Below are 24,425 nucleotides of genomic sequence, written 5' to 3'. Positions count from 1 at the left end.
AAGGCTAATTCAAATAAGACAGCTACTTTATTTTTTATCCAGGCAACTACCCGGTCCAATCACAGGTTTGGTACATACAGGAGCAACACTTAGGAAGACAGACGTACCTTCTGTACACCCTTAAAGCTCCTGGACACCATATATAGTACACTTTGCACTTGTAGTTGGATTGTCGGCATACTGCAGCTCCATTCCACGATGTAGCCTTCACACCCAGACAACGATCATACCTTTTAACATAAACATTACAAACATGATGCTGTGTGTCTTTTATCTGTGTAAAAACGTTTTTATGATAAACGATAAACATCAGAAAGCTTTAATGTAAATCTGAGGAAATATGGTTCTGATCATGAATGTTTTATTTTATTTTTTTTTTATAATTTAAAAAGACAACAACCGTTCAGGATGAATAAAATGTCAGCTCAAAGCTACCCTTTTGTATTCAATGAACGACATGACACCACAGGGCAGGCTGCCATCTGACCCAAAAGAACATTTTCCTCAGGTACATTGAAGTAAATGCCCCTATACATTTGCAGCAACAGAAACGTAAATTGAAAGTCTAAACCAACCAATACATACAGCCCCAGTAACTCCTAATTTGGGAAAGGCAAAAAAAAATCTTAATATATTCTGGGGATGGACCCTTTTTTTGTCATAGAAAATGTGCAAAATTGTAACGACAATAAGCAAATGATAACTTAGAACTCCCTTCGTGTACAACATTACTTTCGCTTGTAGTAAACATTAGGAATACACTTACCGGCATCTTTTATAGGGACATTTCAATCCCGCCCATTGGTACAAAACCCAACATTTTCGACCACCGTACAATACACTCCTCGGAAAATAGAAAACCCTATTGTAGGCTGGGCATGTATCTCTATTAACTGCCAAAGGAGGCCAAACGGGTTTCTCTTCGGCAGATAGTGAGTCAGTAATATTCAGGATAGGCCTTGGTGTACCCCTAGAAAAAAAAAATGAAAACTTCAATCATCCACAACTGAAAACTCTTTCTCTATTGAAGACTTTATGACACAAAAGTTAATTTGAATGGAAATATGTACTTTTTATAAGCAAAAGACTGTGATTAATGTATGTCGTATTACAAATTAAGTATGTATGTAATTCAGTAATATTTTATATTTCTTAAAAGACTGTGATTAACTCTATATAATACATTGTATATGTAAATCACACAAATTTCAAAGTTAATATTCATTGTATTTTTTCCCAAAAAGGTTCATTTCTTTAACAGAACTCATTTCAAGTTAAAAACATAACAGTTTGTTTCGTAATCAAGAGATAAGCCAAACTGAGCGAGTGCAGTAATTTTAAAATGGACTATTAGATACAAGATACGTGCTTATAACAGTCACAAGTACTTCGTTGTGCTGCACGGAGTGCACTTAAAACACCTGGTGTTCTGCGAATAGCTTTTCTGATTTGACTGCTGCAAAAAAAAGGGTACATTGAAACTTATAGTAAGCCTCGTCTGAACCAGTTTTTTACGTCCATACATATACTTTTAATGAATTTCTCATCTGTTTAAAATGAAATTGTTTATAAACCAAAGCAAATATTTCGGTAAAATGTTCGTTTCTAACAAGTGCTATTTGAATTTAAAATTGATGAATTAATGTTTCCAATTAAGGGAAATCACACCTTAAACTTTTTTTTTATCGCAAAATGCTGGCGTAGAACTAAAATAATAAAAACATGTAAATGTATACATATGTTTTAGTACTAACATTATAGAATGGAGAATTTGTTTTTACAGTTATTCAACATAAGGACGGGACTTGGAATGCCTACGAAAAACTTCCTTTTCAACTTATTCAAATCTTAAGATGCTATATGTATTCAAACGACTTTATCTATTCTATAGAAAACATACCGACAAATAGAGTTGGTATGTATGTGCATATTGAAAGTTTTCCCTTTTAATATAAGAAGGTGCCCATGGAAGACTTACTATGTGGGTGTTCATGCATGGTGTTTATCTCTTTCATCGTTATACATTTTAATTTACATTTATGGATTTTGCAAAACGGAAAACAAACCCTGTACTCTATGGCACCATAATGAGCTGAACATTCCATTGGATTAAAACAGTTGTACGATTAAATTAAACTTAAAGTGCCAGTATCATGGTTTTTTTTTTACTTGTCTCTTGACGGCTTGGACAACCAACTGTTATAAAATCCTAAAAACCAATTACTGATCATCAACATTGCAAATTTCAGTATGATGTTGACGTGTTTCGATGAGTATCCTCTCATTGGCTGCATACGAACAAAATACTTTGAAAATTAAAGATTCAAGTACATTGGTCTTATGAACTATTGTGTTCTGTAGCAATGACTTTTTATAAGTGAAATTAAAATATTTTCAACAATCATGGCGGAAGACAATAAATGATGTTCCCAAAAACATATGCACAATAACAAATTTAAGATATATACCTCGGATATTTTCCACTAAGCCTTGCATCTACTAGGGTCTTGATTTGTATTTCTTTCGGACTAGTACAACGAAGGCGAACTGATAAGAACAAAGCTCCCCCAAATACAGACACAAAAAGTAACAATCTTATCATCTAAAAACGAAACAAAATACAAGCACACGAAAACAACAGAAAACAATGCATTATACAATATACCAATGATACAACAAAATAATTTCATTTCTAAGATTATGCTATGGGTACTACAGCTCCATATATTTCTTATCGATTTCTTATAAACACCGTTAACTATATAACATAATACATACAACCTGCGACTATCAAATTTGTCGTTTTAACTACCTTTATGGCTAAATGATATTTGACAATAATGAACTTGAATGATAGAAGAAAAAATCCCCTAAAATGATGTTTAATGGTTCTGCTTCTGGTGCCGATTTCACAAAAAGATGTAAGTGTGAAGTTGATACTACGTAATGACGTCACGACCTAAAATATCATTGCTATGTCTTCACATTTATTGTGAAATTGACGCATGAACATTTTCTGACAATCTTACGGTAGATCTAATAAGCTACCGTAACAAACAATAAACAGTTTTACAAATAATAATTGAAACTATGCTTTAAAAAATAATAACTGGACAAAACAGGAAATATAGGTCCAATACGGAATAACGGCTCAATATAAATGTACACGCACAATCCAAACAGGTTCTATTTTGATATTCTACTTCCAGGAGTCACCACAATAATATCGTAGTACTTGTTGTAATTTAGTTAACGGTGTATTATAAGAAATGGAAAGGAAATACATAGAGCTGATTAATGATTTTACTTTCAATATATCCTCTGCCTTTGCAGAAAGTTCATTGGTGGGTATTTTCCCAGCATCGTGCTACGGGATTTTAGAGAAAAAAAAACAGATAAATGATATCCATTTATTAAAGTCAATAATCATGAAGAGTTATAACATAAATAAAAATGTATTGCACAAAATTGTTTAGATTTGTTTTGATTTAGAAATCTATGATTGCGACAGTAGCTACAAAACAATAGCATAGCCCTACAGTCACATTATGTTTGTTAAGATATGAATGTATTGTCACTACATTACTACGAGCTAAAATTGAACTACTGAATAGATTTTTTTTTTTAAATATCTATTTAGCCTTTAGTAATATGTGTATTCAGTAATGATCTCTTTTAAATTGAAACATATTGCTTTTAAAAATAAAAGGGCGGCAATAAAGGTATATCCATTTAGTAATTTTGTGAAAAAAAAAACAAACAAACAAAAACAAAAACACAACACAAAACCAAAAAAATGCCAATAGCCCTTGTCATCGCGTACTTAATTGTCGCACGACAGCTAACGTCTTAAACGTCTTCATCTGAATTAAGATTCTAATGAATTAGAATTTTTTCGTCAGGTTACTGACAATTGCTATAGATAATGAAAGAAATAAAAATGACACAGTCTACAAAAGGCAGACATACATATACAATGCTATAAAGCGACATGAGATTTTAAACTAAACTCCATATCAATTGATCCTCTCTACCACCAAAGTAAATAAAGAGATATATAAAACGAATCAAGTTTATCAAATTTCTAAAGAATAACTTCAATTAAATGTTTTACTGAACACTACATGAATATTAAATTTACAGATTGTTTATGAACAATGTAATGCATCTATCTGACACGTTGTGAATATTATAAAAATGCACTCGCTTTTAAGAACTTGTATACAGGAAACTTATGCTGAAACATCACCATCTGTGCAAATAATACGATTTGTGATGCGATTTTTTAAACAATCAATAACATAGATATGCATGTTATCATTGATTTGGTTTTCCTGCTTAGCAGTTTTACATTTTTCTTTTTTCTACTTGTTTATAAGATAGTTTTCATACCTTTTGTTTTTGATGCAGACAATGTCTTTATTTTATTTAACCAAGGATTGCAAAACAATATCTTTTTTTCATTTGACTGGATATTTAAAAGAAAATAGACAATATTTTGATAGGTATTTATTTTCATACTATCTTCAATATTTATAATCACATTAAGATTTCTTTGTTTTTACATTTTTAGCGGATAGATTTGTTTAATAGGCATAGTGTTACTTAATTTGGTACTGTTATGAGGTATACTTTATAGCTGATCTTATCCAAAGGAAAGGGCATCGTTTGATCACAGTTTCCGCTTTATATATGACGTATTACTGTTAAAAAATCCTAGTTTGGGGAGTTTTATACACTGCATCTTCCCCAAATTAAATTGAAATGAGGGATAAAACAGACACTGTTATATCAGTCTCATATCTTGGTCTACATTTAGATATCGATTGTAAAGGAAAACAATTGACCAACAGCATTGACATTTCATTCCATATTGTCAATTTTCATTTTATCTGTGGTAACATCCATTCAAAAAGGAGTTTTCTTAACACAACTCATACGTTATGCCAGCGCTCTCTACTATGCTGACTTTATTGCTATTCTTACAGTTATTTGAATGCTTTTGGAACAGGGTGATGTTGTTACAAGATTGAAGTCTTCACTACTATGGTCTTCATCCTGAACTCGTCGATCGTTACGGTGTATCCATCTGCACTTTGAAAACCAACGTGTTATAGTTTCCTTTCCTCTATTATCTATCCTGGATTTGACTTTTAATGAGCAGCTCGGTGCGAGTTTCTAGAAAATAGATGACGTTTACCCTACCGGTGCATTTTGTCGATATTCCCATTTTCAGTGGAGGTAGAGTTGCTCATTTCTTTCTTTCTTTGAAAGCACTAGTTTGGTAACGTATGTTCTTTGTTGTATTTGTCTATTTTTCATTTGTCCCTGGATTACATAATTTTGATTTTCGCTAGACTCTTTGTTCCCTTGATTACTCTTTTATTTGGCAAAATTACTTTTGAAAACTTTTCTTTATATCTTTCTCAACATTATCTAGATATAAATGCTATAAAGCGACATGAGATTTTAAACTAAACTCCATATCAATTGATCCTCTCTACCACCAAAGTAAATAAAGACATATATAAAACAAATCAAGTTTATCAAATTTCTAAAGAATAACTTCAATTAAATGTTTTACCGAACACTACATGTAGATATAAGTATATTAAATTTTTCATTTGTCCCTGGATTACATTATTTTGATTTTCGCTAGACTCTTTGTTCCCTTGATTACTCTTTTATTTGGCAAAATTACTTTTGAAAACTTTTCTTTATATTTTTCTCAACATTATCTAGATATACAATGCTATAAAGCGACATGAGATTTTAAACTAAACTCCATATCAATTGATCCTCTCTACCACCAAAGTAAATAAAGACATATATAAAACAAATCAAGTTTATCAAATTTCTAAAGAATAACTTCAATTAAATGTTTTACCGAACACTACATGTAGATATAAGTATATTAAATTTTTCATTTGTCCCTGGATTACATTATTTTGATTTTCGCTAGACTCTTTGTTCCCTTGATTACTCTTTTATTTGGCAAAATTACTTTTGAAAACTTTTCTTTAAACTTTCTCAACATTATCTAGATATATAAGTTTGATTTTTTAACATAACAATTAATGTAGAAAAAGCGGTCCTGTGTGAGATAAAAGCTCTTAAATGCGACTTGATAGACCCAAATATAGGTAACATGAATAAGATAAATTGTTATGTCAATATTATGCATGTTCAATCACTTTAAATTCCTTCGAGTTTTAGGTTATTTTTAATACAGAATATCTTTTCAATATTACTCCTATATATATATATATTTTTTCTAAACATCATTAGACATCAATTTATACTGGTATGAGAAATCCCATTTGCACTCCCCTCTATCTTAGTATAATAATTTAAATGTTTGCATTTATAATTTATAAGTCTGTATGTATCTATGTTATGACTTTGTTAAGATCTTAATGTGAATCAGACCCCACATGATTTTGCTAAGGATAATAGGCAACGCAATAATAAGATATGAAATTTATCTAAATAGCCTATCTGGTGTTTGTAATACAAAAGTTTTCTACAAATTACTATTTTAATGTTTTTATGTATGGGATTTCGATTTTGCGAAAATATGAAATTTGAAAGTCATGCTGCCATACATTTTTAAATGAAAATTCTTTCAAGAAAGTCAAAAGAAACGTATTGATTTTAATCATATACGTTGTTAGTTGTAAAGTCCTTTAAATTCTTGTCATTTTCATTTCCCATGAGGAACAGTTCAATATTTTTTTTAAATTCTTGAAAATTGAAAATAATATAATATATGAACTCAAATATTGTTTTATGATTCTTGAGTTATGTGTGGAAAATGGTGTTTGAAATATACATACCCCAGGAATACCAAAACAAATGTATGGGACCAGTGATGATAAGAATAAGAAAATTCAAAGATGTTATGCAAGGTTTGCAAAAAAAGACATTGAAATGACATAAATGACGACTTCATTATTAATTATACTATGTATTTACTTTTTTAGGCTTACATCCTAAGGCATATGTTCCACCTTAAATTACATGGACACTGTTCCAACACAGGACACAGACGTTAAGTCCATTAAACTAAATAGCAAATTGATAAGCAGGCACAAGGTAATACGAAAAATTTATTATACAATTTTAAAGTAAACACTTACTTTGCTTGCCTTTTCCACCAATCTTTATTCGAAATCCAAAATTGCATGGATATTTATGTCTATACTACATCTGCTGATGCGTGGGATACTAAAATAAAAATACTGCAACGTAACCTAAAAATTTAAAAAGTAGTCAACGGAAAATAGAGACGTGGCAAAAAAAAAGAAAGTAGAGACGCAGAAAAATTTCCTCTACTGTCGAATGACAAACATCAGTTATCATATTTTAACCATTTTTTCTTTAAACAGTATATTTTCCCTTACAATCATATTCAACATTTCCCGAAACTGTGCAACTAAACTAACACTAACATGTTGTATCTGATGTATATTTGAGTTAGATCATAACATTTCATGATGATATCATACTGCACTGAAGGGTCGTTGACGAATTTCGACAACGTTATTTGGTACCATAATATCAATTTACGTGGTGTTCTGCAATAATGTACTGGTGATATGTCTGTAATAATGACCCATATGTAAACATCCAAACCGTTTCAAAAATTCGTGGCCACTACGGAATTCCAGATAACTCATCTCTATCTTAAAGATGCTACATTGTTTGTGTTTATTTTTCATTTAAAAGTTATCTCTAGATCAAGTCTGACGGAGTAAAATAATTGGAAGACAGAGCTTAGCAATAATATCTGCTTCTCATATCGTACCATTCTGTTTTTATTGATTGGATTATGATGGGAAGATATAACTTAGAACAAACATCAAAAAGAAATTGGACATTGACACAGTGCTAGAAAGAATTGATTTCGCTGATATGCAGGATTAAACCAATCAACTAGTATCTGCTAAAGTAGGTTTGAAACAACAAGCATGTGAAGGTGACGACCAGAGCAGACGGTTCAATTATCCTGTCAGGTCGTATGGTTGGTGAAGTTGAAAATTGTTTTTATTATGATAGCATGATTATCAATGATGGAGACTTGTAGATAGATGTACAAGCTCGAATGTCTACAGACACAAGATCTTGTACTATCTTTCACAACTTGAGATCATCCAACCATGCCTCAATCAAAATCTTCAAAAGCAATGTTTTTGAAGTCCTCCTCTTTGGCGCTGCAACTTGGAAAATTACATCGGCGATATAACTATGCTTGATGTTTCTCAAATCCAGTTCCTACGAAGAATATTATGCATTTTCTGGCAAAATATAATATTGAATAAACTGCTGTATCTGAAAACAAGTACCACAGGATTTTTAGGATGTAAAACGAAGTAAATGGTTTTTGACATGATTTTAATGTAGAATGCCCCATACACCCGTCAACGTGCTAGCACTACGATGGACTCCATCTGGTACACGGAATACATGTAGACGGACATATATGTATATATATGGTGTCAGAAGAAAGAGATGAAAGAGAAAAAATGGAAATTGGGTGGATGTTCTTATGCATGGTTTGAACTAGTCAAAACCAAAGAAATTCCCTTACAATGTTTTCCGTCTGTTATTTAGAGTAAATCCTCTCTGTTCCTTCGAAATACGTCGTGACAACATAACAAAATCTTCCCTTTTTGTAACCTCGCTTCATCCATATATGATATGGACTGTCATAAATATTCTCTACTTTATCTTTACATATTAAAGGCACAAAAAAAATTGACGATCTGCTGACATCGTCAAAAATGATTAAAAATGTCATGATAAATCAGATATATGAACCCCTGGTGATGGCGGGTCTATAATTTAAAATCCCACCTAAACACTGGAAGGCGACAGTACAAACTAATAATCGTCAACATCGACATGTGTGGTATTAACCTTTGGGTAAAGGGTGTATTCGTTTTCAGATGGAGTATCAAAATCATTTAAACAAAATTATATATATTTTTTTTTTTTTTTTAATTTAAGTATTATTCTATATATACAATATTGTTCAATATGTAACCAGGACATTATTGGTAACTTTTTTAACTTTTTTCTTTTTTTTTTGCTTTATGAAAATATGACAATATAAATTAAGTTTTTAAAACCAAAAAAAAACAAAAAAACTAAAAAACAAAAACAAAAAAACAAACAAAAGAACCCCAAAAAAAACATATTTAAGAAATTATACTGGCAAACTTGAAAAGTTTAGGATGAGCGAAAATATATAAAAAAAATAACATATAAATTATTATTCTTACAATGTGTTATTTAATAAACCAGAATATAAACAATGGTATGATTAAAAAATAACTGCCACATGTGTTTATATATATTTTCATGTATCCATCGAATTTGTGCATGTGGTTTCGGCTGCATATCCGACTTATTTATAGTTGTTTGTATCTCGTGAAGGACGATTGCTGTTGAAATGGATGAGTAGTTTTGTAGAGATATGTGTATCGACTTCCTCATAGACCGTTGGCATGATGTTGTCTGCTCAACATCATACTAACCATTGACATGTATCGTACTGGACTTTCATTAGACCAACATAGACAATTTAACTTGTTGGGCATGTGTCGAGTGCCGAACATTATACACACAACAGTAGGCGAACACCCGTTGGCCCAATGTTGGTCCGGTGGTGGTGTGCCAATGTCAACAAATTGCCAACCGTGCCAACAATCAACAACGTTGGCCGTATGTGTACACGCTTTCTGGGGTTTCTACTAAATTGTTTGGAAAGGTCGTTGCAGTGTTATTGATGTTCATAATGTGTTATAAATGCAATATATGAAAATGACTTTCACTGCATTTAATCAGTTGCATATCATCCTGCATATAATCCTGCATATCAGTTTAATAATTCAGCTGAAGTCTTAAATTATAGAGAAAGAGGTATAAATACACAGTGCGTACATCATCAAGAATGAGCATCGAAACAAGATTAACATTTCACGACTTTTTGTGTCGTCATAATGTTACAGAAGACTCACCAATCAAATTGGTTCATAAAGAATGCCATCCAATTACCTCTGTTAAACTACATTTCTTTTTTATAATTTTGAAGACGATTTTCTTTAGAGTAGGAAATGTACGGTCGTCTGTCGAAAAACATGCAAAGGGGATAGCAGACAAATCTTATTAAACACATGTTCTAAATTAATTCATAAGGCTAAGTCAGATTAGACAGCAGTTTTATTTGTTTATCCATGCCCAGACCACTTACAAGTTTGGTGCATACAGGAGCAACACAGAAGACAGACAGACGTACCTTCTCTAAACCCTTAAAGCTGCTGGACACTATACATAGTACACTTTGCACTTGTAGTTGGATTGTCGGCATACTGTAGCTCCCATCCACGATGTAGCCCTCATGCCCAGACATCGATGATACTTTCAACATACAAAATATAAACAGCATTAGTCTTTGGTTAGACAAGTTTTGTATTATGTTTAAAAAATCATTATTTTGAATTTTTCAATGCATTTACACTTCGAATTCATTCAATATACGACCCTATACACATCTCCCTATTTCCAGTGGCAATCAAAATTTGTCGACCCCATTATCTTTGTGTCCAATCCCATTTTTCATTTTATCATCATTTTATGTTCATTTTATCATCCACTTCAAGTTCATCGCCTGAAGATAGCTGACATATTGTTGCTCGGTCGTTAAACCCAACAAACAAACAAACAAATCAAACTGGTATTTGTCATCATTGTAAAAGAATAATGAAGGGAACCAAGGTTATAGCGGTAATCAAAAGAATGTAATCCAGGGACAAAGACTAGACATGGAAAACAGAAATACACAATAAAAAAGTTTCCCTTTTAATCAAATATGTTGTCAGTGGAAGACCTACTATATTGGTTTTTCATATCAAAATAAATCGAAGAAAGGAAATTAACTCATTCACTTGATCACAATTTAGGTATCATAACAATTTGAGCAACCTACTGATAAACAATCCTAAATATCAATCACTTATCAACATAGCAAATGTAAGAATGCTGATTACGTGTCGATGACTATACTCTCATAAGCTATATCAGAACTAGCTCTAGAAACTTTGAAATTTCAAGATTAAATAGAAAATTGAATACAAGAACTAATACAATTGTCTTACGCACTAGTGTATATTTTGAAGCTGTGCCATCTTCTATATGAAATTGAAATTCGAAAACTTTCATGATCGACGACATAATTATGATGTCCTATGCACAACAACTAAGGTAAGATACTTACTATGGATACCTTCCACTAAGCCTCGCACCTATCTACCAGTATTGTATTTCTTCCGGGCTAGTGCAATAGGAAATATATAAAAATAAAGCTCCCCTAAATACAGACAAAAGAAGTAAAAACCTTATCATCTAAAAACCCCCCAAGAAAAATAATAACGTACAAAACAACCTAAAACAACATACCATACAATGTACCATTGATACAGTGTAAATCCAGAGGTAATGTGTATTGTCAGCAAAACAATTTAGGAACTATCTCCTGCAGTGAGTATATAACAATTGGCATTTTAAAGGCTTGTGCATCTCTACCAATCACAGTGCTATATATTGATTATGTAGTAAACAGTACACAGCTTTACAGCTTTTTTCAGCATGTATTGCAGGCATTTAAGGTTAACCGCTGTCTGGTATAAAGCAGACAGCGATAAATAATTTCGCAGATGATAAAGGACTTTAATGGAAAATTATGATTAAGCCACTTATGATTACGTTTAGCTTGAATGATAAATTCTACAAAGACGGTTTAGGATAGACAAATTTAAGATCGATTTCTGACGATGTAATCACGTTACATTATGACAATATATGACAACTTGACTACATAACAATCCAAAACGCTTGTAACTAAGAATATCTTTCTTGATCAATTTAACTAATTCAAGAAATTATTTCATGTTTGCGACCATTTGTTCTGCTGTGCAATTCTTTACTTGCTTATGTAATATAACTTTCCCATAATACATGGTTTTTTCTCTTTATTTTGAACACATTTTACGATCGTATACAATAATATTGTCATTTCAAGTATCTATGGCAATAAGATATCTGAAAATTATGAATTTGAACGATATATGAAAATGAAACATGGAAGGAATTTTTCATAAGTCTGTATCAAAATATTTCCTGACAATTTTCAGGGCAGTTCTAGCCATAAGCTACAAAAAGTATGCAACTAATGTAGACGATTATGGTCATCGTATATTGAAAGAACATATATGCTTACCCTACCTGTGCACCTGGTCCATCCTCCCAGTTTTTAGTGGAGTCTGAGTTGCTCATTTACTTTTGTTACTTTGTATGTATGATTTTAGTTACTTTATGTTCTTTGTTGTGAATGTCTGTTTTCCTTGTCTGGTCTTTGTCCCTGGTTTACATTCTTTTGATTACCGCTATAACCTTGGTTCCCTTGATTACTCTTTCACACGATATTATAACTTTATTAAAGCTTCTTTCATTTATTCAATGGACACCAATGGTCTCTTTATTACTGCGAAGGATATATATCTTGATAAGGCTCATATGTAAATGTAGGACTTTATAGATGCAAATTTCTTTGTTGTTGAAGGCATCTTGTTTGGTGAAGAAACACAAAGATTTTCGCACCACAAATTATCTACTTAGATTTGGTTTGTGTATCATGAAAGGTCAGGTCAATATACCGTAATTCTACATAAAAATGATTAAGTATGCAACGAGTTATTTTATCGACAAACAAACCAATGCGGCAGTAGTGGGAGCATTAAAATAAATAAAAATCCAAAACAATATTCTGAATGTTATAACAGGAAATAAAGCAATTTACATTCACGAACGGAAAGAATTGCAATTACATATGAAAACTGGAGATAAAAAAAAACAAGACATTGCACATGGAACTTCGACACTAGCCAACTCAACTTGAAGTGACATTGGGTGCCGGTGATGGGTATTAAAAATGCCTAAAATTCAAACAGTCTTGAACATAGAGGATAAGGTTTTAAAAAGAACAATCGTCATAAAAAAAATTACTGTGTCTCTGAGAAAACATGACAGGCTCAAGGAGTATTTTCAAATATTTATTTGAATTATTTTATTTTAAAAATGTATTGACTTGTCTTTTTTGACAGATGTTTGTGACCTTGTAGTAAACATCCTTTTAAATGATTTTGCATGTGTTAAAATAGAAAAGGCGTTGGGAAGAAACATCATTTTGAAATAAAAACAATATACGGATGAGACTAAGAAATGGTGTTAAACGCGAGGCTCGCGAGGCTTTTTTTTTTTATTTGTGCCGAATTCCCTAGGATTGCAAATCAATCGTATCGAATAGGGCATTTTAGAATTGAAAATCACTATTATAGTTTTTTAATTTGAAACAAACTTCTATGTCACGTATTAATGTAAGACGAATTGTCTTAGTTTTTAACTTATTAGCAGAGAATATTTGTGTATAGAGATGGTTTAAGTTAAATTTAAACGTATTAATATTCAAGGTTGCTAATTTTCGCGGATTCTGTCAACAGAGCATATTCGGGGTATCAATTTTCACGGTTTCAAAAAATGATTAGCGTCATATAGTGTTAAAAGGCAATTTCGAGTGTACTATTTTTCGCAGTTCTTTGGCCACCGCGACAATAGCAAAAATTTGTACCTTTACAGTAATTTTTGGACTTGCCAAAAACAAACCTTTTTTGACACTGTCAATTCTCTTAAGCTTTCTGCATATCTACCTTGATAAAAATGTTTGAAATCAACATACCAAAACGATTTTCAATATACAGTATAGTTTGTAAACCATTGCAATTGAACTTTTCGTTTATTTAGAAAAGTTGAGATCATCACATCGACCTTATGGATAGTAAATGCTTTTCAACGCGACCTGATGGATCCAATCAAAGCTAATGTCAATTGGATAAATCTTTTTTTCAGCATTACACCGTTTACAAAAAGTATTCTCCTAAAGGTGTAATGATAGATATGAATGCTGTTTATTTTTAAAAATTACCTCCTATAACTTTTAAAAATGTCAACTGTAGACGTGGCAATAAAAAGCGAACAAAGACGTGGCAAAAAAAGTAAAGAAAGACTTGGTTAATGTATTCGTTTCTGTAAATAAAATTAGCAAATTATTTTTTTTTTATTTTGACTGACAAACACCAGTTACAAGACAATATTTTAACCGATTTCGTCATTAAAAATGTCAATTTGGTTTTTTTTTCTTACACTTCTTCTTAACATTTCCTCATATTTTGCTATCAAAATAACAGTTGTTGTATCAACAAGTATATCATGTATGTTAGTATAATCATTACATTTTCACATTGATTTCATATTGCATTTAAGGGTTGTTTTTTTTCAATATTGACGAAAATATCCGATTTCAGTACCGAATAATTATAATCTAAATCAGACTAAGTTTGGTTATACAGAATATATGGTCAATGAATTAAAACATGGTAGGCAAAAAAATTTACCCATGTTCACAACAGAAATAAACTTAGTTAAGAAACAATGTTCTTTGAAAAGCTGTTATGATATTTGTCCTGGATTATGTAGTTATTCATGCTTTCCACATAAAATTCTCTATCGTAAAGCCAAGGACAACCTTCTTTCATCGGTCGATGACATATTTTTTCAAAAAAGTTTTGATAATAATTTTACATCTGAGGATGATTTAATATACCGTGCAAGGACACATGGCTATATTGGACAGTTCGTTACACTTTTTGGATTTAATCATAACCCACCTTTTTTACCCAATAAATACCTGGATTACAAACACAATATTACATATTTGTTGTGGAGTAATCATTTTTTGAAGTATATTTGCATAATTCATAAGTTTTTTTCAATTTACCGATTTGCGGTGATCACCCGATCAGTTCGTCTTGCCGTTTTTATCTTCACGATGACTCATCTCTCATTATAATTTGTAATAAGCACGATTGTGAATATCTACACGTTTCATGTATAACGATGTTGAATTTGTACCTTTCTGAATCTGTGTCACATAATGTTCCTTTTTTTTACAAGATGAAATGTGCAAATCCCCGGGATCGTTGTGGTAAGATTTGAGAACGTAACTTTTTTTAACATTCTTTTATTTACCTTGCATTTTGTTAAAAAGAAAACAAACAAATGCCACTTGATCAATTATACCTGTCATTTAGAGTACTATAGATGAAACTGAATTCATCTTGTTACTCCTATACATATCACGTTGATGCTGAATATACTGTTTTTAAAACGTTGATATAATTGTATATTCATTTGAAATTTGTGGATTTTTTATGATTATGATAGATATCAAATATTTTAGTAATAATATTATTATGATACCTGCTTCTTTAAACATGAAAACAAAATACTTGAAAAACAACTTGCAAGTGCGCTCATAGAACAAGTTGCCAATATGATGAGATCTCGCTTAGACTTGAAACACATATAAATGTATCCAGTATAAAGCACAAGATGGAGTCAAAGTAAACCATGAAAAGAGTAATCGCATGAGTACGGGGAATAATGATTCACCGCAAAGCCACCTCAATATAACGAACACGCACGACAATAACGGCCAAATACGTTACTTCAATTTCCCAAACACCAAAGATAAATTCTTTAGGAAAATGTTGTCTAGAATAATGGAGTAGATGTATAGGTAGTTCTCACAACCTATCTCATTTTTTTTATATTTATTTATTTATTTATTTATATTTTTTTTTTTTTTGGGGGGGGGAGAAGACTTGGAAGTCGTTGTTGTCATGCAAGATAGTCTATAGAGAAGGAGAACTTGGATATGAGATATAATTATGACGTACGTTTACATGACGTAGGTAGACGATGATGGTGGCAAGGTAAATTGAAAATTTCCATTTTTTCAAAGCTCGGTATTATTGGTTTTGGAATTGTTGTAAGGCATTGTTTTTTTCAAATGTTTCGTTATGAGCAAGTTCATTTATAATACAATTTTATATACTATTTGACATTAATAAACTGAAAGGAAAATCAAGGGAACCAAGATAAGAAGGGTAATCAAAAAGATATACAGAAATACATACTCCGAGAATTACAACTGGAAAAGGTGATAGACATTCCTCATACTTTGTAAGAAATAGTTCAAAATCATCTTCCAAATATACAGAGGAAGATGTATACATAATACTGGAATTTTTTAATCTACAACATATTTGTCCAGTGTGGTGGACGTGTTTTTCAACAAACGGTCGGCTTTTCCCAATGGGAACAAATTGTGCTCCTTTACTTGCTGACCTATTCCTTCACTCCTATGAGGCTGACTTTATAGCTGATCTGATCAGAAAAAAAGAATATCGTTTGGCTAGATCATTTAATCGTATTATCTTTAAACAATCCTAGTTTCTGGGATTTGATACATCGCATCTACAACAAAGAACTTGATATATTGGATACTACAGACACTGTGAAGTCAGCCTCATATCTTGACCCACACTTAGAGATCGATGGTAAAGAAAAACTATTGACCAAACTTTACGACAAACGTTATGATTTTTCATTCAGAATTTTCAACTTTCCTTTCATCTGTGGCAACATCCCTTCAGTACCTGCGTATGGAGTTTTCATATCACAACACATATATTATGTCAGAGCTTGCCGAAACTACGCACTTTTGTGTATCGCGCTAGACTTTTTACTGCTAGGCTTCTGGAACTAGGGCTATGCTGCTACATATACAAGATTGAAGTCCTCACTACAGAAGTTTTATGGTCGTCATCATTAACTCATGGATTGTTACGGTGTATCCATCTGCACCATGAAACCTGATTTATTCAAAGTGTCATAGTTTTCCTTTCCTCGTCTGTTTACAACAGGACTTGACTTCCTTTTATGAGCAATTCGGCGGGAGTTTCTAGAAAAGCAGAGGACGCTTACCCTACCGGTGCACCTGGTCCATTTTTAGTGGAGTCCGACTTGCTCATTTGCTTTTGTTACTTTATATGTACTATTTTAGTTACTTTATGTTCTTTGTTGTGTATGTCTGTTTCCATGTCTGGCCTTTGTCCCTGGATAAGCATGTTCGAGAAGCCTAAATTTAAGAAGTCTAGCACAGTACAAAACTGCTGTGAAGTTTTGGCAAGCTCATCATAGCGTATGAGTTGTGATATTGAAATTTTATCAAAAGTCTGCACACTGGGGAATCAATCGAAACTATATCATTTAAACATACTGATAAAGATTTTTGTAATAGAGACAATGACAATAATAATGAAAAAAGTCTACCAATAATAAGTCTAAAACATTTCAAGACAAGTTTACCCCGTAAAAAAATTAAAAACAAAAATGGCATAATAGATGGAACACATTGGCATATGAATAATTAAAATCGGATACGTTTTCTATTAACTCTAATGATAACATTTCGTCCAGCTTCCTATATTCATAAGAGATGGGCAACATACTCCATAAACTATGGGACCCTCCGCCATGTCCCTAGGAACGATATGTAAAACAAATATTAAAAAAAATCGGATACGTTTTACTAAAGTTATCACATATACACGAGAGTTCACCAGTGATACCAGGTTACGTTATGTGATACAAAAAGTAATGCGGTTGGATAAAAAAAAACAAAAAAAAAATAATAATAGTCTAAGCATATAAATTAAAGTTAACAAAATAATGAATTAACAAAAATGGATAAAAGCTTCTATCACACGTTTCAAGGCAAATCCATCTATCTAAAACTGCAAATAATATTTTGAATTTTCTTTATATATTCCTTACGCATTTAACGCGCATCTTAAATCTGTAAAATGCATGTCTCACAGTATTATGCGCAGAAACAATAGAAGGATTTGTCTTTAACCAAATATTAGTACTCCTATCGAACGAACGCTAAAATGGGAAACCATAATGTTTCGTTGGGTGTAGTATGGATTTGCTGAATTTTCCCTGTTGCAATGGTAATCAATTGATACATGATATTTTTCATTTTCTCCTTATAAGCCCAACATCTTTCCATCTGCCAAGAAGGTTTTAGCACTAGGGGTGATATCAGTTGAGGGCTGCTAACATGGGCAATGGGCAAAAAACCATGTACAAGTATCAATATGTTAACATCGAGGTTGAGTTATTGTCTCTTTAATATATTTACCATACCTAATATCACAGTATTACACTAATGATGAATGTTTTCCTACCTTTCTGTTGGTAGAAAATTGTATCAGGCAATCAGTGAATAAAACATGTTACATGTATTTATATTTTATGTTTATATTTCATGTGACACTGCCTAGTGCTTATAGCAGCATTATTCTCCATTATAACCTCTGATGTCGCCAAAGATAAAGAATTATATCAGTTTTGGAAAATTGTGCAGGATTGACATCAGTTTTGGAAAATTGTGCAGGATTGACATCAGTAATGTTCATGAGAGGGCTGATGACATGCTATTTGTCCTATTAAAGTATAAACAACATCTATGAAATGAACCTGACAATCAATTGGTAGTTGTGGAATACAATATAATTCTTATATCTGTATATGGACTTACTCCTACCTGTAAAGGACAGACAGAAAGACAGAAAGACAGACGGATGGATGGATAGACAAACATATGTCTGGTCATATATGAAGATATCAAATTAACAGTATCGGTATTAACATTTTTCTTTTCAGAAGGGTTATTATTGCATATTATTGTTATATATCTGAATGACAAATTCTGTGTTTATGTCTAGTGCATATATTAGGCCTGGAAAGTAAGTTTTTTTTTTTCATTGAGCAGGAATAAATTCATGTAGACAAATGTATGTTAATGCTTTCCTAAGGCATTTCGCTGAATAAAAATGATAGTAAAAGTAAAATATTCTTTCCAGATAAGCAATCTTCTAGTCAATAATTTAATTTTCTAAAAGATAATGAAATTACCTACAAACATTTTTTATATTAAATCTTTAAACAAACATATGGCCTTGTATGCGTGTACTACATACTTTAAATGCCAATTTCCGTGATAAATACAATCTTTAAATCTTTAAAATACTACAATAAAAATGATAATATGTTTTTAAGATGGCATGATGTATTATGAAAAATAGATATGTATATACAAATACAATTGAAATATTTTTTTTTCTGAAACATTGACAAATGGAGGCACTGACCGTATTTATGTAAAAGGCCCTTTCTTTTAAAAACAAAATAAAAACTTTGCAGAACATGTTGTAGTGGAGACTCAAAAAGCAACGTATTTCAATTTTTGTAAACAACAAAATAACATTGCAACAATTTTACGTTTTAAATATTTTTCAATCATAATCATAAGAGAGCTTTTTCCATATAATATAATATTATATATATGGCATTTTGTTATGATTATTATGCAGAAAAGGTCCATACGGTGCAAAATGCACCAAATCTTAGACTATTTGGTTTAGGCAGGTTTCCACTGTTATTACAAAATCTCATTTCCTAAACAAACAAAATTAACACAATATGCATAAATATATTGCATGTCATGAATTAAAATCATTAATGCATTCTAGTCTAAATCATTTTCCATATGAAAATTCTACAAATCTGAAATTAAAACAATATTTTTTATTTAAATTCTGAATACAAAATACATTACCATCATTCACACAATTCCAAGATAACATAAAAATATTCTATGAAAAGCATTTATGAAATATTTGCATATAAAATGATGAACAATTTAAAAGATTTCTAATAATAATGAGTTCATAACTTTGGCAAGTAAAATATTCTGCAAGTTTAGTACAGCTTTTTCAAGGGTTAGAGGTCCGGACTCTTAATGTCGGACCTACGACCTTTCAAAATTTCATTACCTAGGTCCTTGATCTTTAACTCTTTTCATTGCCGCTTTATGAAGGATTTTTAGTTTACCTTAAGTGAGCCTTTGATTTCAAATTTCAAAGTCCAGGACCTTCCATTCTAGGAAGTAAACTTGGACCCCTGCTTTTAACTATTAAATTGTATCTACTTCATTAATATTCCATTTAAACCAAAAGTCTCTCAGTGCTCTTTATGAGAAAGTAATGAAGGGAACCAAGGTACTAGCGGTAATCAAAAGAATGTAATCCAGGGACAAAAGATCAGACATGGAAAACATTCATACACAACAAAGAACATAACGCAACTAAAATCATACATACAAAGTAACAAAAGCAAATGAGCAACTCGGACTCCACTAAAACTGGGAACATGGACCAGGTGCACCGATAGGGTAAGTGCCCTCTGCTTTTCTAGAAACACCTGCCGAGTTGCTCATAAAAAGTTAAGTCCGGGGGTAGACAAACGAAAAAAGGAAAACTATGACCCGTTAAATAAATCAGTTTTCATGGTGCAGATGGATTCACCAAAACGATCCACGAGATCTTGATGACGACCATAAAACTTCTGTAGTGATGACTTCAATTTTGTAGCAACATAATCCTGTTCCAGAAGCCTATTTTTAGAGTTCTTGCGCGATACAAAAAGTCTGCGTAGTTTCGTCAAGCTCTGGCATAACGTATGAGTTTTGATATGAACACTGCATACGCAGGTGCTGAAGGAATGTTGCCACAGATGAAAGGAAAGTTGACAATTTTGGAGGAAAAGTCATCACGTTTGTCCTACAGTTGTTCAATAGTTTTCTTTTACCATCGATTCCTAAGTGTGGGTCAAGATATGAGGCTGACTTCAAAGTGTCTGTAGCATCCTTTATCTCAAGTTCTTTAGGGTAGATGCGATGTATCAAATCCCCGAAATTAGGATTGTTTAAAGATAATACGTCATCTATATAGCGGAAACTGAGATTAAAGGATCTAACCAAACGATATTCTTTCTTTTTGATCAGATCAACTATGAAGTCAGCCTCGTAAGATTAAGGAATTTTTCATTTTGTATAAAGGAGCACAATTTGTTCCCGTTGGAATGCGAAACCTTCACAATACTCATTCTTAAGATTGTTAGTAAGCAGACTCAGGCTATAGTATTGTCTGAGCAATAATAACATTAAAACAATATCCAATCAATATTTCTTTTTAAAAAATGACAAGAGGGAAAATTTACAGTGAAAGAAGATATTAAGTAGTAGTCTGTGCAAGATTCATGCAAATTCTGTAAAATATATGATACACCTAAAAAAAGGGCTACATATTTTTATTTTTGTTATTAAGATGTTTTATGGGTGTATATAATGAAATGTGTAATTATTAATTCAAATCTGTCTGCTCTTAGGAGATAATCAACATCAATATTCTAATAGATTCTATTTATTTTAATTACAGAGTTGTCTCCCTTACTTTTGAAATCTACAGAACATTCTATGAATCACATGTTTAATGATTCTTAATTGAAGTACTATTTAAACAAAATGAGACAACCGATATAATGAATATTATAGAAATAACCTCATTTCATAATCACAAGCCTAAAAGAAAGGCACATAAATGTTAAAAAGGGGGTACAAACAGCCATCCATCTGGAAACAAACAGGAAGTCAACGTATATATATATATATATATATATATATATATATATATATATATATATATATATATATATATATATATATATATATATATATATATATATATATATATCCAAATCAATGGTACAGCTATGGGAACAAAATGGCTCCTTCGTATGCTAACATCTTCAGGGGTAAATTAGAAAATCAAATAATCTCAACATCTTTATCGAAACCCCTCTCTTGGTTTCGATTCATCGATGATGTTGACATGAAATGGACTGAGTCGAAACAAATTTTAGACAATTTTATCACACATGCCAATAATGTTCATCCATCAATCAAATTCACCCATGATATTTCTGACACTAAAATCACATTTTTGGATACTACTACGTTTGTAAAAGACGGGGAAATGTCGATGGATCTTCCCAGCAAACCAACTGATAGTCACCAATACTTATCTCCCAATAGTTGTAATCCAAAACATTGTACTAAAAGCATACCATAGAGTCAGGCACTTCGAATTCGGCGTATTTGTTCTTCTGACGATACCACCAACAAAAGTCTAGATGAACTCCGTGGTCATTTGTTATCGCGTGGCTATAAACCAACAGATATAGATCGGGGATTTGAACGTGCTAACAAAATCAGCCGCAAAGATCTCCTCGAAGAAAAATAGAAATGTTGTTAAGCATGGCAGGCTCAGCTATGGTATCCAATGTAATTGGAGATTTTGAAACAAGACTTAATATATTCAAATATTCTATTGTCAAGGGGGACCCATATCCATTGATAATGGCAGAGTCCTTGATCTAATGACGTGAAAATTTCGGGGGAGATAATCCTGCTGCAGGTTTATAAAACAGCTTCAGAGTTGCACAAGAAGCGAATATGGGTAGTGTGTCGTCAATTGCAGCAATGATTACACCCTACAAACTAAACCATTCAGAGAAACAATCGCACTAGCCAAGGATGGCTTCTCAGTTATGTAAAACAACATATTCCCAGAGTTACATCTACTGTGACAAGGTGGTGAAAAAAACATGAACAATCAGGAATACATGTGTCTACATTTTTCAAAGGTCAGTTTTACCTGTTCGGCTTCCACATGAAGCAAAAGGCTTGGTTTATCTACACAAGATGTTATTAATCAAGCGAAATGGACAAATGAGTCAGCTTTTATGAATCTTTATTGCAAACCTACCATTTACCATATTTTTTTTTATCAAACTTTGCTTACTTTCATCAGATATAAGTATCATTTAGTCAATTTGCTGATAATGACAAAAAAAAAAAAAAGAAAACGAAAAAGAAGCAATCGGGGTTTGATAACAGTGGCATGTTAAAATTAAATACACATTTTTTAAACAAGAAAATTGAATGTTTCAAAGATAAAACATAGAGTGATAGATTAAGCAATGTCGGCTTTTGTTTCTTCTTTTCGGGTATTTCGTTTTTGTTTTAGCTGTATATAAGTTTTATTTTGTTTGTTTATCTTGCTTTTTTGTATCTTTTCACTGGACGCTCTTTAGTGTGCGAATGAGAATTGCAGGTGTTACAAGCATTTTCTGAGGGATTGACTCATCCAGCTGTGCATGCGCCGTTTGAGATAACACAATTGAATAATGAGAATGAGTACCGTGAATATGTAAAAAAGACAACAACCCCACCGTGATAAAAAGAAATGTCAGCTTAGGGCCACCAAAGGGTCTTCAATGAATTACAAGGAATCCCTCAATTCTACGAGGCAGGCTGCAGCTGGCCCCAAAACATCATTACACACTTATACATTGAAAAAATTGCCTCATTTCTGCTCTTGTAATTCTGGGTGTATTGAACATGTTTCTATATAAAGAGTTATTTAATTTCAAATTTATTTACATAATAGAAACCATATTTAAGAAGTACTCTTTTTAAGGATCATGCAAATTCTTTAATATGTAATACGCCCCAAAAACCTACACCTTTTAATGTTTGTATAGAGTTACCTAAAAGGTCTATATATGAATTGTATAATAAATCATTCCAATGTGTCTGCTCTTAGGAGGTAATCAACACTGAAAATCCAATAGTTTTTATTGTATTTTAGTGTCAATTACAGAGTTAACACCCTTAATTTTGAATTCTACACTACATTCTATATGTTTTTCATCTCCTAAGAACAAGGGTTATATGAAACACAACGAGCTGATTTCTGTTTTCTATAACATTGTAAGCAAAATATCAAAGAATGAAAATGTGAATCACATTTGCAAGATTCTTATCCGGAGTGGTACTTAATATCTAAGAATACTTTTAAAAGAAAATGAAGGGAACCCGGATTTGAACGTAATCAAATGCTATAATTGAAGAAGAACGACTAGATAGGGAGAGTACACATAATAAATGAAGAACAAGTAAAACTGTACAAGTATTATTGTTCGTGGGGTGCGAATTTTTATAATGGTTTTCGAGTGTAGGTTAATCAACGAACTTTGTAATTTGACAGCCATACCTCTGAATTGTGTTTGATTGACCTACTGAATGACTTCGCATATCTTGGAGTTTGATGTGTATCACTAAAACATACTTGTGTAGGTATTTTTATTTTTATTTATGTAAACGGCCGAAAAATGTCAATTGTGAAGATTACCAACCGCATAGTGAGAATAAATCTTTCCGTAAAGTGTTCAATTTCGTTCCTTTATTCGAAGGACTTCTATTGCGCTGAGTAAAGTATTATCTTGGATTGCTATTGTACATGAGTTTGGTAAGCTATATAGCCAGTCAGTTTTCCTTTGTTGGCCGCGTAATTAACACAAGTTGTAATTATAAAATGGTAATAATCCACTTTTTTACATAATATTTTCTGCCATAACTTTTTTGTTGGTCTTTTTACTTAGATATCTGACCTTTGGCATTTAAGCGTATCACATCAAGGTAGAGTGTAATGTTC

The 24,425-nt window shown here is 31.9% G+C and overlaps 1 protein-coding gene across 1 annotated transcript; it reads right to left on the bottom strand.

Annotated features, from left to right (window-relative positions):
- Nucleotides 1-8: 8 nt before the first annotated feature.
- LOC148599571 (uncharacterized) lies at nt 9-5,153 on the bottom strand. The gene is made up of 5 exons (XM_088558027.1): nt 4,987-5,153; nt 2,469-2,602; nt 1,370-1,456; nt 767-970; nt 9-230 (listed from the first exon to the last, which is right to left on the bottom strand). The coding sequence occupies exons 2-5, from the start codon at nt 2,600-2,602 to the stop codon at nt 47-49; spliced, it is 609 nt and encodes a 202-aa protein (XP_088414153.1). The 5' UTR covers nt 4,987-5,153; the 3' UTR covers nt 9-46.
- Between the last annotated feature and the right edge of the window lie 19,272 nt (nt 5,154-24,425).

Source organism: Perna viridis, chromosome 13 (genome assembly GCF_037379345.1).
Source record: "Perna viridis isolate PV_CMFRI_1.1 ecotype Kerala chromosome 13, ASM3737934v1, whole genome shotgun sequence".
Lineage (NCBI taxonomy): Eukaryota > Metazoa > Mollusca > Bivalvia > Mytilida > Mytilidae > Perna > Perna viridis.
Note: the sequence above shows the minus strand (reverse complement) of the source record. Positions and strands in the feature narration are given on the sequence as shown.

Coding starts and splice junctions, on each gene's coding strand:
- LOC148599571 (XM_088558027.1), bottom strand. CDS start 2,602: ATGATAAGATTGTTACTTTTTGTGTCTGTATTTGGGGGAGCTTTGTTC. Junction 971..1,369: donor AGTACTTGTGACTGTTATAA/GCACGTATCTTG, acceptor TTTTTTTTCTAG/GGGTACACCAAGGCCTATCC. Junction 231..766: donor TGTCCCTATAAAAGATGCCG/GTAAGTGTATTC, acceptor TTATGTTAAAAG/GTATGATCGTTGTCTGGGTG.